We start from the raw sequence: 17,205 nt of genomic DNA on the forward strand, positions 1-17,205 counted from the left end.
GTCAAAATGCTCAGCACTGGGCTGGAAGGACCAGACCCAGGCCTCGAACTCCAGGGTTGGCATATAATGTATTGTAATGTTCATGTCTGCTGATCTTCAACACATTCTAAGTTTTTGTCTCATGAACTTAATGTCTTGGATTGATGACACGTACATTCCTGGGCTCTTCTCCCTTTGACTTAAAGGAGTGAGGAATGTCCAGGGCCCAGGCACTGGGGGTCCCAGGGTGGCTAATGTATATGGAAGCCCTACAAGAAAGCTGGGATTACACGAAGGTGGGACAGGAGAACACCGCTCCCTTTACTACATTCACTGAAAAGCCCTGAGGCTTGTGCTCCGACATCCACCCACCAGCCCCAGAGGTGCCTACCCCACAGCGGATGCGCTCCGGCTGCACCACCATCAGGTTCCCAGGCGGAGTCTCCGGCGGCGGCAGGCTCTGCTGCTTCGAGTAGGGAAGGACCTTCTCGTCCTCAGTCTCAGTGTCAGTGACTGAGTCGCAGCCAGAATCTACGGCACAGAGAACACAGCTGAATGGAAAGAAAAGGAAGCAGAGCTGGGCATGTCCCACCCTCGTTAAAACCCCAAATGTTACCAAATAGGAAATGGCTCCAAACAAATACAGGCTGAAGGGAGTGACTCAGGAAATCATGAGAGGACCTCCTGGGGAAAAGTCAACCCCCATGGCGGCCACGAGGATAGGGTGACAGCAGGAAGATGATGGTGGAGAGAAAGGCCAAGACGTCTGGGGTGGGCTGCTGTCTGAGGCTGGCAGGTCTGGTCCCAAACAACCGACTTCTACAGGTGTTACCTCTTCTTGCAGGGCCGGCTTTGGTGACTGTGAGGAAAGAGGCCCCTTCTCCTCAAGGGGAGGGGTGTCAAGAATAGGCTGTCTACTTAAAGGTCGTCTTTTGAACATCAGGTAAATCCTGTGCTTTCCGGGAAGTCATTATTCCTCAAGGTCGTGGCTAGCCAGCCTACTCCCTCCAGGGCAGTGGTAAAAGGCAATCACTTTCAACAAACCTTAGCATGTCACTGGGTCCCAAATCAGTATCACAGCCACACCCCTGCCATGGGAAGACAGGAGCATGCTCGGGTTTGGAGCAGGTGAGTAGGGGTATGCAGATAGAGCATGGCATGGAATGAGATGATGCCGAGATGGGGTAGATGCACCCTAACAGAGCGCTAAAGCACGGACTCTTAACCAGGGCTCAACAACTGATGGGGTGCCTGTGTGCGAGATTCTCTGTGTGTCTGTGTGTGTGCATGTGTGTGTGTGTTTGCCTAAACTTCCCTGGAGATAGTCCAGAGCTTCATCAGATCCTCAAAGAGGAACAAAATGGTTAAGAACGGCTGCGAGGAACAGGAAGGTCCATCTAGCCCGTTCCTCAGGCTTGTTCTTCTCCATTTCTAAACCACCGACAGAGCCAGCCAACTGTGCTAGGTGCTGCGAGAACACGAGTGTGAACCAAACACCCATCCTGCCTTCAGAGAGCCCATCTTCTAGAAGGGCTGGAGAGAGGTTAATTTGGCTGATTCCAGCAGGCTGGCCTCCCATGGAAGAGTGACATCTGTCCTGGGAGAAAGCTGGGATGGCAGATCAGGCCACCAATATGTCCCCAAAGAAAGCTGTAACACAGGCTTGCTCTCTAGATCCTAGGTCATGCCAGGGGAGGGCTGTGCTCCCACCACCATGATGGCTGAGGTGCCAGAGCAGGTGTGGGGGACCAATCACCACCTTGTCCTAGGGCTATACCTGTGAGGCAAGGGTTTCCGGAACCTGCCCAGGCCAAGGGAGGGCCCAAGGCCTCCCAGATATGCCACTTAAAAGCTCCATAGCCTTGGGCAGGGGTCTGGTCCTGGAGCCTGACATGGGTTCTGACAGATGTCTACACACAGGTCCAGAGTGTGATGGACAGTGAGGCAGGTACTCCCGCCGCTTGGTCCCTCTCTGTGATCTCACCCAAGACGCACTAGTCCAGAAGGCGGGGCTGTGAGTGCAGCCTGGTCTCTGACCTTGTTAGCACAATGGGAATCCAGGCAGAAGTTAGTGCTGAGCCCTAAGGAGACAGATACTGTTTTTCACTCTGTGCCAGAGCCATAATCACCTCTATCTCTCCTTTCCTTTCAGGCCTACTGACTCCCCTCTCACTCAGTGCTAATGACCAATGCCCCTCGATCCCTTCACAAAGGCTAAGTGCAGTAGTCTTTCCACCTCCGTGCCATCTGAGTCAAATTAACGGAAGGCTGACATTTTCTTTGCTGGATCTGCCCTTCTCCACAACATTTTCTCCTTGAAAGTGAAAAGTGAAAGTCGCTCAGTTGTGTCTGACTCTTTGCAACCCCATGAACTATATGATCCATGGAATTCTTGAGGCCAGAGTACTGGAGTGGGTAGCCTTTCCCTTCTCCACGGGATCTTCCCAACCAGGGAGGGATTGAACCCAGGTCTCCTGCATTGCAGGCAGATTCTTTACCAGCTGAGCCACAAGGGAAGCGCAAGAATACTGGCATGAGTGGCCTATCCCTGCTCCAGCGGATCTTCCTGACCCAGAAATTGAACTGGGGTCTCCTGCATTGCAGGCAGATTCTTTACCAACTGAGCTATGAGGGAAGCCCTTCTCCTTGACCGGTCACTATTAAAATGGCCAGGGCCCATCCCCATGAACAGAGCTACACATGCTACCCAGGCACACTCCCACCTACGACGGGAACTTGTGAAAGAAAGAGCCAAAAAACCCGGGGCAATTCATATTCTTCCTGTTAATAACTATATAACACCACATCAAGCTTTAGTTTTGTATCATCTGATGCCTAAACATCAGTTTTTCATTTCTGTGGTTCTTCCTGGATGAGAAAATAACCTCATTGACTTACAACATTCATCAGTCACTTAAAATGGCAAGAAACTCCCTGGATCTACTCATGGATCTAGAATTGTTTATATACTACCCTGAGTGGGTACCAACTTTTGCCAACTACCTATTCTAATTTACTGTACAGATATAATTGCCTTAGGATAGACTCACAGTACGGTCGATTGCTTCAAAAAAGAAAACCTCTTCATTTCTCCCTAATTACTCACCCAGTTAGTTGGCTAGCCAAAGAATTAAGGCTCTAAAAAATACAATCAAGAAAAGAATAGAGAAATAGAAATAAGCCAAACAAGATAGAGATGATAACAAATATGGAGAAAACTTTATAAACATACTGATATGAAAACTTGTTGCTAATAGTTTTTTTTTTAATTTCAATACAATTTTTACAGAGAATATATAAACTATCAAAAATGTTTCAAAATAAGTAGAAAATTTGACTAAAACAATAATTACAAATTTTTCTGACTTTCAAATAAAATGTAAAGTCAGGCCACACATCCTCTCTGTGCTGAATTTTAAATTGTAGTTGCCACAGTGTTTCCTATCTAGAAAAATTCCATTTATATAGGTTTTCTGTCTCCTACTAAAGTTTACAAAAACAATAAAGGATAGTCTTATTTTATATTAAATGTATAAAAAAAATTTAACAGAGCAATTAAATACAATAGACAACTCCCAAACCAAGTTTCATTCTCACAAAAACTTAATATGAGACAATCCCTTGCACTTTCTTTCCAACCCCACCCCTGCAGGATGGCTCCCACAAAGAAGGGCGGCGAGAAGAAAAAGGGCCGACCTGCCATCAACGGAGTGACCAAAGAATACACTATCAACATTCACAAGCTCATCCTTGGAGCGGGTTCCAAAAAGTGTGCCCCTCGGGCACTCAGAGAAACCTAGAAATTTGCCATGAAGGAGATGGGAGCCCTAGGCGTGCACATTGACACAAGGCTCAACAGCCCTGTCTGGGCCAGCGGAATAAGGAATGCCCCATACCCTATTTGTGTGCACTTGTCAGAAGACATTCACCTAACAAACCATACATTGGTTACCTATGTGCCTGTCGCAGCTTTCAAAAATCTACAGTTAATGTGGATGAAAATTAACTGCTAATTGTCCAAAAGTTACTGAACCGCCAAAACAATCAAAAACAAAAACACCTAAATATGTGATAAAGAAAGCACTAAAAATCAGTACAGAATAAAGAAAATGGTTGGTGAAAAGGATGACTCAGCAGGTGGTGCTGAAAAAATTTAGTTATATGGGATGGACATAGAGGGACAGAGAGACTGTTTAGAATCTTAAGTCTTATACACTCCAAAAGAAAATTTAGATGGATTATTGACGGAAATGAACAATAAAACAAATATTAAAAAGATAAAAGTATATCAAAACGTGGGCAAAAATTTTATCATTGTTTTGAGAGAAGACTTGTTTATCTTAAAAACAACTGTAAAATACAATTGAAACAAGCAATAGCATTGATGACATTAATTTAAAACTTAGGTAAACAAATTTAATTAAAAATAAAAGTGTAATGCTTTAGCAGCATTAGTCATAATAGTCAAAGGTGGAAACAACCCAAATTACCCATTCTTTGATGAACGGATTGACAAATTATTCACCACAGAAAAGAATAATAAAATACTAATACATGCTACAACATAGATGAATGTTGAAAACATTATGCTGAGTGAAAGAAGCCAGCCACAAAAATCACATATTACATGCTTTCAAACATATGTCCAGAATCATCACATCCACAAAAAGAGAAAATAGACTAGTAATTGCCTAGGGCTGGGGACTCTTGGGAAGGGGTGGGGAGGTTGGGAGATAACAGCTAAAGGGTGTGAAGTTTCTTTTTGAGGTGATGAAAATATTTTAGAATTGATTATAGTGACAGTTGAACTGGTCTGTGAAGATACCAAGAAGATCATAGAATTGTATACTATAAATGGGTAAATTGTTTGCTGTGTGAATTATATATCAATAAAGCTGTTACCAAACACTCAACGGCAAACCACAAACTGGTTGAAAATTTGAAATAAATAGGCCAAGGGGACGATCTCCTTAATATATGAAGAGATCATAGAAATCTCTTTAAAAATACCTAAAGCCAAATAAGTAGATGATTCGCAAAGGAAGAAACAAAACTTACCTCCCCATTCAGAAAAATTAAATCATTCATTATCACTAATCATCATGGAAATGCAAGTAAAAATAATATACTGTTATTTCACCTTTTTCCAATCAGGAAATAGTCAAAGGTCAGGTAGGACAGGTACTTGTACTGGTTGGTGAAGAAAGTATAAACTGGCACACTCTTTCTGGAAAGCCATGTGACCATATACAGAGAGAGAGAGCAAGTCTTTACAATGTTCGTGTCTTTGACCACACAATTCTACTTCTAGAAATCTCTCTTAAGGTAGGAAAATAAATGTTCAAAATGTAGACAAAGATAATGAACCAAGATGTCTGCTAAATCATTCTTTGCATCTCTGAGAAACAAAGAACAACCTGTCTGATAAAAGAATATTAAAAGTATATTTCACTTTAAATATTATTTTAAGTAAAAGTTTATGACATGTTAAGCAAAAAAAGCAGAATGTAAAATCATACATCTCAGAGTGTAAGATACCAGTTAAATAAAGGAAAGTGCATTTTAAAAGGTCGGAAGAGGACTGCCCCAGTGGTACAGTGGGTGGGAATCTGCCTGCCATTGCAGGGGACGCAGATTCAATCCCTGGTCCAGGAAGACTGATCCTCTGTCCATGGGATTTTCCAGGCAAGAGTACTGGTGTAGGTTGCCATTTCCTTCTCCAGGGGATCTTCCCGACCCAGGGAACAAACTCGGGTTTCATTGTAGGCAGACGCTTTTTACCGTCTGAGACACCAGGGAAGCCCTCCAGCTGGGATGGTGTGCCCCAACTACTGAGTCTGGCTGCAACGACTGAAGCCTGCATGTTGCGAAGCCTATGCTCTGCAGCAGGAGAAGCCGCTGCAATGATAAGCCCGCAGACTGCAACCAGAGAGTAGCCTCTGCTCTCTGCAACTAGAGAAAGCTCTCACACAGCAACTAAGACCCAGCGCAACCAAAAATTGAAAAAGAAAAAAAAAGTCAGAAGAAAAAAAAAAATGTGTGGATACTGTGGCTGATTCATGCCAACGTATGACAAAAACCACCACAATAATTTAAAGTAATTAGCCTCCACTTAAATTAATTTTTTAAAAAAAGAAAATGTGTAGATAAACTGTGCATGACTCTTCCCTCCATCTTTTCTACCTTCCAACCATTCATACATTTTCATATTCTCCACAGTGAGAAAGCACTTTGATAATGGGGATAGATGAAGATGGGCAGAGAGAAAAATAGCAGCTAAGTCTTTTGACTAATCACTCCATCAGCTTGGCATCATTTATGATGAGATTGGTCCTAGTAGTACAGCACATGGCAGATATTCTCCAGTATTCAGGTCGGCCCTAGAAACAACTCCTTCTAGTAGATCTGTTCATTTAGTCAGCCAAAATGAACAAGCTGCTGGAGGCTAATTCATTTCAAGAAGTCAGGCAGGGTGCCACTCACTCTGCAGGGCAGTTCTGGTGGCACCAATCGAACATCACTTTCATTTCTTCAGCCACATTGGCCCTCTTCCCAGCCCACTGTGGACTGGGTCAGGGTCCAACCACTTCAGCAGATTCAGTTTCCTTTGAAGGAAATACCAACCCAGACAAAAGCACCATCGAAACCCACCTGAAAGAGTGAGATGCCACCAAAGTTTCCCGCTTACACATGTAAATTCCTTTCACTCCCTCCCCACACTGACGATAATACTATCCTTACTGTCCTGAGACTCAAATAAATAAATGTTTGAGTGAAAACAAAACACTGAAAACCCCAAGGATCCTCCCCAGTTAAAGTATTATCAAGACACCAATAGTATCCTTGTTCAATCGCTAAGTCATATCTGACTCTTTGCAACCCCATGGACTGCAGCATGCCAGGCTTCCCTGTCCTTCACTGTCTCCTGGAGTTTATGAACATCAACGTTTTGGGAATCAGTGAACTAAAATGGGTGAGAATAGGCGAATTTAATTCAGATGACCTTTTTATCCACTACTGCGGGCAAGAATCCCTTAGAAGAAAATGGACTAGCCTTTATAGTCAACAAAAGAGTCTGAAATGTAGTACTTTGATGCAGTCTCAAAAATGACAGAATTGATCTCAGTTCATTTCCAAGGCAAATCATTCAACACACAGTAATCCAGGTCTATGCCCCAACCACTAATGCCAAAGAAGTTGAAGTTGAACAGTTCTATGAAGACCACTAGACCTTCCAGAACTAACACCAAAAATAGTGTCCTTTTTGCTTTAAAATTTAACAATATTCCTCTCGGCTTTTATGAGGCCTGGAGCAACTGTGGAAAAAGTATAGGAAAAGGCTTTGCGCATCTAGCTCATCTATAAAGGACCCATGTGGCAAAACACTCCTCGAATCCAGTGGCAGAAAGTCTGTGTCTCCAGAGAACTTGCCTGCTTTCTCTCATCAGCACAAGCTAACATGGTGTGTTTCATTTTCCGCCCTTGCTGCCAGGTAGCTGTTTCCATTCTGGTTTTTAACCACTGTTAACATTTTCATCCAGGTCTTGCTCTTGCCATCTTTCTTTTTTATATTGTGTTTAATTTTGGAGGTTGCTTCAAACATTTTGGGGATCTAGGTAGGGTGTGAATCAATGCTTCTCAAAACTGGTATCTGCCAAAGTTCTCAGATACAGTCCTTACAATAATTAGTGCTTGGACTTTTCATTTAGATGACAGTGCCTTTAAACTGTGATGCAAAGACATTCCAGATTATCCAGGTGACCATATTATAAATGGTTCCCTGGTGGTCCAGTGGCTAAGATTCTGCATTCCCAATGCAAGGGGCTCCCTGGTCAGGGAACTAGGTCCCTCATGCCACAATTAAAGATCCTGCATGCCACAATGAAGGCCAAAGATCCCACATGCCACAACTAGGATCTGGTACAAGCAAGAAACAAACATTAAAATAATAATAATAGTTGGGCCCAGCCACAGGATTGTGGTGCCCATGTGTATATGTGTGTGTGTGTAATCATTTTGCAGCTAGGTCACACTAAGCTGACTGTCAGGGGCTAATGAGGAAAGAAGACGGGGGCAGGATGACGTGTACATGAGGGATTTGTACCAAGTGAACCCAAGGAGGTTTCCCCACATACCACTCCACAATGAATAATGCAGCGGGAAGTAAGTCCCCCAATAACACAGGGGAGCTGTACAAGGCCCTTTGACAGAATTAGCAAGCACCAGAGCCTCGTGTCACATTCATGATGCTGTTTCAGAAAATGACCATGATCTATGCAAAACAAATGTCATCAGTTTGCCCTGTATTTATTTTACACATGTACTGTGTAAATCTGGTTCATTTGTTTTGCTTTTGGAGTTGGGAAAGAACAATAAGCATTAGGAGTTGAATATGTTTATACATATTTGAACAACATCAAAATAACTTATCACACTAAAGGTTCATAATTTTTTTGTCCTTTATAAGGGAGTCTAAATAGTTATTTAACATTATTTGAGTCTAAAGGAACTATTAATTTTAAATGAATTGAGTGTGTGTATGTATTTGGATCTGGGGCTTTCCTGGTGGCTCAGATGGTAAAGCATCTGCCTGCAAAGCAGGAGACTGGGTTTCGAACCCTGGGTCGGGAAGATCCTCTAGAGAAGGGAATAGCTCCCCACTCCAGTATTCTTGCCTGGAGAATTCCATAGACAGAGGAGCCTGGCAGGCTACAGTTGAAAGGATCGCGAAGAGTTGGACATGACTGAGCGACTAACACTTTCGCTTTCACTTTATGTACTTGGAGTCACACCAAGCCACCTGGACAATCTCATACTAGGTAAGAAGGCTGGTGACTATTACTAATATTGATAACAATAAAAGTTACCATTTATTCAATATTTTAATAAGAGGGCTTGGTGACAGACTCAGTATTACTAACAATGATAACAATAAAAGTTATCATTCATTGAATATTGTGGTGACTGCCTTACTAGACAATCTCATTTAATTCTTACATCCACCCTGTGAGATAGAAATCAACAACCTATTCCTATTTTATAGATGGAAACACTGTGCCTGAAGGATTGAAGTAACCCAGCCCAGGCTGTGCCACAGGCAAGCAAGGGGCAGCGTGGGAATTTGCCCCGAGGCGACTGTGCCCTGCCTTCTCTGTGGATGTGGATGACGGCAGGAAGAGCATCACTCGTTATTCCCGGTCTGAGGTTCTCACTGTAGCTCAAGAGACATGACATGGGCTTTTGTTCACCAACAGCTGGTGGTCCTGCCCTGTTCTGAATGATGCTGCCTTGGTTAGGTGTGTCATGACCCACCACCAGGGCAAACAGGCACATCTGAAGGATACAGTTTAAGTCAGAAGACACTGAATTCCAGCAGAACCAGTCAGAGTTCCGTGTGCTCCAGGGGCCTCTGCCCGAAGCTGCATGGTCTCAGTTTCCAAACAAGTTTTCAGACCACAGGGCTGACTGCTTCTTCCCTGTACATTGTCTAGCACGCCATCGGGACAATTTTTTAATAGTCTGAGGGACAGGAAGGGTAAGGACGGCCAGAGAATGATGTTTGCTGATCTTGAAACATTTTCTCCCTAACCCCCTCCCAGAATATACAGGCTCACTTCTCTTGTAAGAGAATGCTAAGCTTTGGGGAAAGTACCATAGACAGGTGGTTGTTGTTTGGTCAATAAGTGTGTCTGACTCTGCGACCCCATGGACTGTTGCTGCCAGACTCCTCTGTCCATGGGATTTCCGAGGCAAGAATATTGGAGTAGGTTGCCATTTTCTTCTCCAGGGGGTCTTCCCGACCCAGGGATCAAACCTATATCTCCTGCATTGGCGGGCAGGTTCATTTACCACTGAGCCATCAGAGAAACCCCACCATAAACAAGTACCATTCTTCAAAATGACCACAAATGCCATTGTTGAGCATCTACTATAGGCCAGGAACCAGGCAAAACCCTTGACATAAATGATTCTATTTGATCACAACTGATAGATTAGAATAATTCTGCCCATTTCACAGATGAAAAATGAGGGCACCAAAATTGAAATAAATTGTCCAAGTCACACAGTGTGTACTGTATAGAAAGGTAACCCCCAGATCCACACTCTCATGCACTCTGATAGTGTTTCCCACACGGGGGACCATGTGACAAGTACACAGGAGATGATTTCAAAGTGCACAGCAAACATGCGCTGACAGTGAGCCACATGTAAGAAAGCAGTCCCCTGTCAACCCTTTCAGTCTCACTCATATCAAGAAGAAAGGCTCAATTTGGTAAAAGGATGCCTTTAACTTCTCCTTAACATGCTTACCTCCCTCTGAACCACGGAGAAAACAAGGCACTAAGCCCATAGGCTTCTGCAGGCATTAGTGTCTAGTAGAATTTAGTACCACTGTTCTGTTTTTATTGTCTTTATGTTTATAGTTACCATGTTTCTATCCAGAGATATTGGTTTTTAATTTACAGCAGCAAACTTTCCTTTTAAAAATAAATTTATTTACATGAAAAAACAGGAATTGACTTAAAGTATTGTTAAAAGTACCATGGAAAAATTTGGAAATAAATACTGGTAATGGTTGCACATTGTGAATGTAATTAATGCTGCCAAATTGTAATTTAAAATTGGTTAAAATGGCAAATATTATGTTATATATATTGTCACAATTTTTAAAAAACTTGATAATGCAATATACCCCCAAATCACTGAATTGCACACTCTATATGGATAAATTCATAGAAGGCAATGGCACCCCACTCCAGTACTCTTGCCTGGAAAATCCCATGGATGGAGGAGCCTGATGGGCTACAGCCCATGGGGTTGCGAAGAGTCGGACACGACTGAGGGACTTCACTTTCACTTTTCACCTTCATGCATTAGAGAAGGAAATGGCAACCCACTCCAGTGTTCTTGCCTGGAGAATCCCTGGGACAGGGGAGCCTAGTGGGCTGCCGTCTATGGGGTCGCACAGAGTCGGACACAACTGAAGTGACTTAGCAGCAGCAGCTTTCATTTTGTCAAATTAAATTTGACAAATTAAGTTAGAACAAGGTAAAGCAAAGCTGGGAAAGCAGGAAAAAGGCCTGTAGCATTAACATGCCAAATTATTTTCTCCAAGTTTTAGATGACAAGGAAAAAGAAAGTGAACAAAGAAGGAAACTAAGGAGATAAATTTCAATTGAGAATTAAGAGCTTTCTACCAATTGAGCTGAAAATGGGATGAAATAGAAGTGGTCATCGGGGCCAGTCAGGGGCTCATGGGTGTCTCTAGGCTGCTTTGAAGTAGGATACCATCACTTTGCGCTCAGGATTCTACTGTGTCTGATGAAAGAAAGAGTGAAGAAGATTCAAAGTTTTTTCAGTTCAGTTTAGTTTAGTAGCTCAGTCGTTGTCTGATTCTTTGCGACCCCATGAACCGCAGCATGTGGTTCCTGTCCATCACCAACTCCCAGAGTCCACAGAAACCCATGTCCACTGAGTCGGTAATGCTATCCAACCATCTCATCCTCTGTCGTCCCCTTCTCCTCCTGCCTTCAATCTTTCCCAGCATCAGGGTCTTTTCAAATGAGTCAGCTCTTTGCATCAGGTGGCCAAAGTATTGGAGTTTCAGCTTCAAAATCAGTCCTAGCAATGAACACCCAGGACTGATCTCCTTTAGGATGGACTGGTTGGATCTCCTTGCAGTCCAAGGGACTCTCAAGAGTCTTCTCCAACACCACAGTTCAAAAGCATCAATTCTTCAGCGCTCAGCTTTCTTTATAGTCCAACTCTCACATCCATACACGACCACTGGAAAAACTATAGCCTTGACTAGACAAGACAAAGGTTCTTGGAAGAAAGCAAAAATCAATAGTCAAACAACCTAGGCAGCGTGGCCCATGAAGGAAAAGGAGCCATGTTCCCTCTGCATTTGTATCCCGGGTCAGGGCCCAAATTTAACCACCACACAGATGGGGCAGAGGTCTAGAGAGTTGTCTGAGGTCTGGACAAACTTCCAGAGACTTCTCCATTCAGGATGAAATTTCTCAGCTGTGCTGACACTCATCCATCGTATCTAAACCATGATGATGAAATCACAAAACAACTATTTCTCAAAGTCCAACATACAATGTTCTGAAGCCTGAACTTCCTAATCACCAAGTAAGTATCCACTGAATATGCATGGCAAGGATGCCACAGGGGATCCCAAGGGTGCACCTGGAGAGCATCAGCCTTAAGGAGATGGCAGCTGAACTGGAAGATAAGGCTTCACATGAAACAGCTGAGAGAACTATGTGACACCAGGAAGCATTATGAGACCATAAATACAACTAAATAAAGTGAGCTGTATTTCCAGCTATTTATAAAAGTGCTGGCACATGAAAAAACATACCAGAAGTTTAGAGAAGTTGAGAAAAACCTCCTGAAGGATGAAGAAGTTAGTTTACTTTAACCAAAGCAAATAGCATTTGGGTGCTGGGATTACCCTTTTGATGAAAAAAGCATATTTTCCATTTAAATTAATAAAATAACTAGTAATTCATTCCTTTATTCCTTCAACAAACATCCAATGCCTTTCAATGAAAAACAAATATTCAAACCCTAGCCTAGGCCTTCCAGGAAATGTCACAGTGAGAACATTTCCACTTCACTGAAAGTGGAGGGACCACAGAGGAGAGAAACAGGTTCTCTCCATCTTCCAGAGACAGAAAAGAACAGGAATAACTTCAAATGGACAAGCAGGGATTTATAAAACACATTTTATGGCCACTAGAGGATCAAAGAAGGGTCTCCCCAAAGATGTGACAAGTAGGGCCTTGAAAGGCACAGGGAACGCGGACATGGGGCTGGAAAGACTATCCTGGCAGAGGCAAAGGCAAGCTTAAGGAAACAAAGGCACGAGAGCAAATGATGTGCGTGGACCACAGGAAGCAAGGGGGAGAGGCACCTTCTGTACGATGTGCGGAGGGAGGGTGATGGGAGAGAGGAGGACAGGAAAGGAATCCCAAATGCCATGTTAGGAGTTTGGTCTGCACAATGAAAACCTGTCAGCAAACAGTATTCATGAGAAAAGGAAATTCTGTAAAATACAGATTAACACCATAGGTTTTTTTGTTTTGTTTTATGTTTTAGCTGTGCCACGTGGCTTGTAGGATTTTAGTTTCCCAACCAGGAATGAACCCAGGCCCACTGTAGCGGAAGTGCAGAGCTCTAACCATTGCACTGTTAGGGAATTCCCAAACCCGAAGTTTAAGAATTTTCTTTGCTTGTTTTTGAAATAATTCCAGACACACAAGTAGAGCATGTCAGCTCGTTTCTAAATCTTACTCAGAATGGAGAAGTCGAGCAGCTGACCACCCATCACACCTTGAGCAAGCAGTGCCTTTAAATCTGTGAAACAACATGAGCCTGTCTAACAAAGTGTTACCAAGCCAACATCCTGCTCTACCTGCCTGCGTGAGCAAATAAGATGCTATAATTAACCCAGTGTCTGAAAGCATACCACAGGCACAGTTCACAAAATGCTTAGAAAAATGCTTCTTGAGTAGACAAAACACTTCTCCTACTGTTTATCTGGTTTACACTAGCTATAAGCTTAAAGAAATCAGTGTCATTGCTAGTGGTATGTCCTTAGTACAAAGAGAGACCTCAATCCTGGCCTTGTCCCCAGATTCCAAATGTGGGGATCCCAATGAAGGAGCTTCCGTTCCATTGCAAAAGCGTGTGGGTTCTCGGGGGGAGGTGAGAGGGACTCAGATCTTGAGTTTCAACAACCCCACCTTTTTGCAGCTTCCTGACAAACATCAAGACTGCTTTTTCGTTTTAGTCATCACCCATGGGTCTTTCTTCTCCGTTTTTCACCCACCTCGGTTAATAGGTATCGAATTTCCCGTCCAACTAACCGTTTTCACTTAAAAAGCCCCAAACATAGTAAGTATACCCAGCCAGCAAGTCACCAGCTACCCCCTTAAGTCATACACAGTCATGAATCAGAACGATGTTAAGACTCAGTAAGACCACAGGTCTTACTGGCATGGTTGGGGTATGGGGAGGAGGTGATGATTATTTAGTGGTGCCAGTGTGAATTCATTACAGTGACATCAATCGTTGTCCTTGTCATCTTCATCATCATCATCCTCATGATGCCAAAAAGGTAAGGCAGAGAGAGCCCTATGGACAGAGCCGTGACCCAGACTTTAAATGAACCCATGGCAGCCTCTCTACCTCCCTGGAAATAAGGAGAAAGAAGTAGAAAGGAGAAGGAGGGATGGATCTGCTCCTCCTGTAAGTCCACACTGACTTCCTGAGGCAGTCGATGCTGCTGATCTTCCCCGCACAGGCTGGCTCACCTGTCACATCCGACCTGCTCTGCCATCCAGTGGTCCGTGCTAGCTGCAGATTCCCTAGGCTGCCGGGTTTCACCACACATCGATGGCGTCCCAGCACTTGGCAGAGGATTCTGGATCAGCAATCTACTGTACATCAACCCCAGTCTTTTCCAGCTCACACAGACAAGCAATCGTTTTTCTTTCATTCACCAGGCAATTCCCCGGGCCCTCCTCAAGGTCCTCAAAGTTCAGGATAAGAGGACAGGGCTAAGACCTTTACGCAGCCCCACCTAGCTGCTCTAAGTGAGCTATTCAAAGTGTCAGTTTAGCGGAGCTTTAAAGCAAAGGATGATGGTTCTTCCCGTCCCCTCCCCAACTCACCCCACTTGCTCTTCAGCTTGAGTAAAAATAGCCCCACAGCTGAGGCTGCCATGACAACCGATGAAAGTGTGGGCTCACCCTTGTCCACCGATGATAAAAATCTGCCTGCAGCCTTCCCACCCACCCAGCTGGGGTTGGGGCCCTCCAGCCCTCTCCCAAGTTCAACCTTCAGGAAAAACTTCTGTGAGTGCCAGAGCCAAGTTGCTCCATACTCAACTGAGAAGCCAAGGGATATTTGGAGCTCTTGCACCACCCAATACCTCAGAACTTTTTAATGTGCTTTCGTTTGTTTCTTTCAGTATCCCCAGGCACATATGACAGATATGACGACCTCCCTTTTGCAGATGGATAACTGGAGGAACAGGGACATGAACTGATGTCAATGCCCTTGGTCATTAGCTTCTGGATTAATGGTAGAACCCCATTAAGAATTCAAGGCTCCCATCTCCGCTCCAGTTCCAAGATCAAATGAACAGCTGCTCTTGGGAAACACAGTGCCAGTGGGGAAATCATTTCCTCGTATGAGCTGCTTTCTGGCCATAGGCTGAAGTGCCCTCAACCAGTCTCTGGGATAAATCTGGAAAGGGTTGGGGGGAAAAATCTGCTGCTCCACCGTTGGAACCAGGTTCCACAGAAACCCATTCTATCCTGAACCCATGATCTTTGGGGCTGCTTCAGTGAGTGGGGCTGCTCACTGGCCAAGTTTATCAAGAGCCTTAAGATGCACTGTCCATAACTACATTTCAAAGGCCACCACTAGGGAGAAAGTTCTCCACCAGGGCTCTCAGGGCTGGAGGCCAGCAGGCCCCTGTTTCATCGTTCAGGAAACCCCAGTGTTGCTAACAAAGCAGGGGCTACCACAGCCCCCCATGAAAGCTTCCTCTTTCTTCATCTCTTTCCAACACTTATAAACGTGCTTCCTTTCTCTATGTAAATTTCGTTCAAATGGCAAGACACAGGTTTGTAATGAGGCCATTAATAACTAGCTTTTAAACAGCTTCTTCTTGGTTTCCTGGTTCAGGAATCAATTCTAATCTAAGCAGACACTGATATCTGGATTTGCTGGTATGAGGACAGACAAATGGGCTTTGTTTGGGGCAGACCATGACAATGCAGTTCATTTTCCCCCAGCCAAGAACTGAGGCTGAAGGCAACTCTTGATAGCAGAACCAAGCTTAAGAAATTGTAAAGAAAATTCCTCTTTCGTCTGTCTGCCGCTCAGTCGTCACACTTCTAGGAAAGGCCAAGTGGGCATTTACCTTCCCCCACTTTTGCAGATCTTTAGCATTCTGACCAGCTGAAACTATGAAACTGGACTGGTCAGTTTCACTTTCCATTTCCGGAATGGGTAACTTTCTGTCACTCTTTACCCTGAGATGTTGTATCTGGGTTCCAAGTACAGTCAAGCTAGGATGGGAGCATGCTCTCTTCGGTGATTGGCTTAAAAAATACAGAACAAGATGGCATCCAAATCAGCTTAAATAATTGTGGGCCAAAATGAAAATTTCTTTAACACAGGAGCTGCTGACTGCCCCCCAATAATTAAAATCTGGGCTATGAGGGGCAAAGCTCTAAAGATTCGGTATAATATCTTCTAGCAACATAAATGCAATGACTGAGGAGCTCTGGAAGAGATAAGAGTCAAAGAGGGAGGCCTGGATTCAAGTCCCCTCTCCCAAGTCACAGAGTATCATAACTTTTCAAAGCTTCAATATCATTTTCTTTAAAATGGGAATATTCACACCTGCCTGGTCTGCTGTACAGGGTTACTGGGATGAAGTGATAAACGAAGCCCTTTGGAAACTGAAAAGTACTAGACAAAGTTAAGTATTTGTTATTTTTGTTATTAGTCATTTAACGAGTGGCAGTTCCTATGAAATAATTCTCTGTGTGGAAGTGAGCATACAGTAGTGCAGGGCTAGCCAGTCATACGTGACCCAGGAAGTGACTGTCAGGCAACCCAGGGATGCTCTGGGTAACCATGGAGACAGACACCAGCAGAGATCCTCCTACCTCCAGGCAGGCAGGAACAGCAAGCCTTGATTATCCACAATGAGCAGGCATCTGCACCCACCAGACTGCTCAGCAGATCACTGTGGCAGCTGATATGGATTTTTAAAGGGGAAACTGAGCTGCTTTGGGCTTAGGGTTCGGTCACAATAGAAGCCTGCCTTCCCCGGGCACAATCACACTCTCTAAGAGGTGGCATGGCGAGGGGTAGCATGGCACAGCAGTGAGTGTGAGGACTCTATGCATTCAAACTCTAACTCTGTCACTTAATTCCCTGTGCCTCAGTTTCCCCCATGTGCAAATGGCGACGATAATACCACCTACCTCACTCAATAGCGTGCAGTGAGCTGATTCAAGTGCAACACTTAAAGGAGCGCCTGAGGAAGAGTAAGTACTGAAGAGTGATCAGCAATCAGAGTCGTTCGTTTGTCAACCAAATTGTTCTTACACTAGACTGTGATTTCTTTGAGGGCAAATTTCCTGACATTTATCTCTGGATCCCCAGGGTCTAGAAATCACAGTGAGAAAT

At 44.0% G+C, this 17,205-nt stretch overlaps 1 protein-coding gene and 1 pseudogene across 4 annotated transcripts in view; one reads left to right on the forward strand and one right to left on the reverse strand.

Moving 5' to 3' along the window:
* Nucleotides 1-17,205, reverse strand: part of PIK3AP1 (phosphoinositide-3-kinase adaptor protein 1) — a 120,337-nt gene that overhangs the window by 61,744 nt on the left and 41,388 nt on the right. For 3 of the 4 annotated variants that reach the window (XM_086379326.1, XM_086379325.1, XM_086379328.1), the window contains one exon: nucleotides 371-510. In XM_086379326.1, coding sequence (XP_086235452.1) covers nucleotides 371-510 — 140 coding nt within the window. Of the gene's footprint in view, nucleotides 1-370; nucleotides 511-14,306; nucleotides 14,605-17,205 lie in introns of those variants that run through there. The other variant, XM_086379327.1, reaches the window with a different exon arrangement.
* On the forward strand, nucleotides 3,516-4,105 carry LOC147344113 (large ribosomal subunit protein eL31 pseudogene; annotated as a pseudogene).

This window comes from Bos grunniens, chromosome 26 (genome assembly GCF_055505025.1).
Source record: "Bos grunniens cultivar Pamir isolate PY7600 chromosome 26, Bosgru_T2T1.0, whole genome shotgun sequence".
Taxonomy (NCBI): domain Eukaryota; kingdom Metazoa; phylum Chordata; class Mammalia; order Artiodactyla; family Bovidae; genus Bos; species Bos grunniens.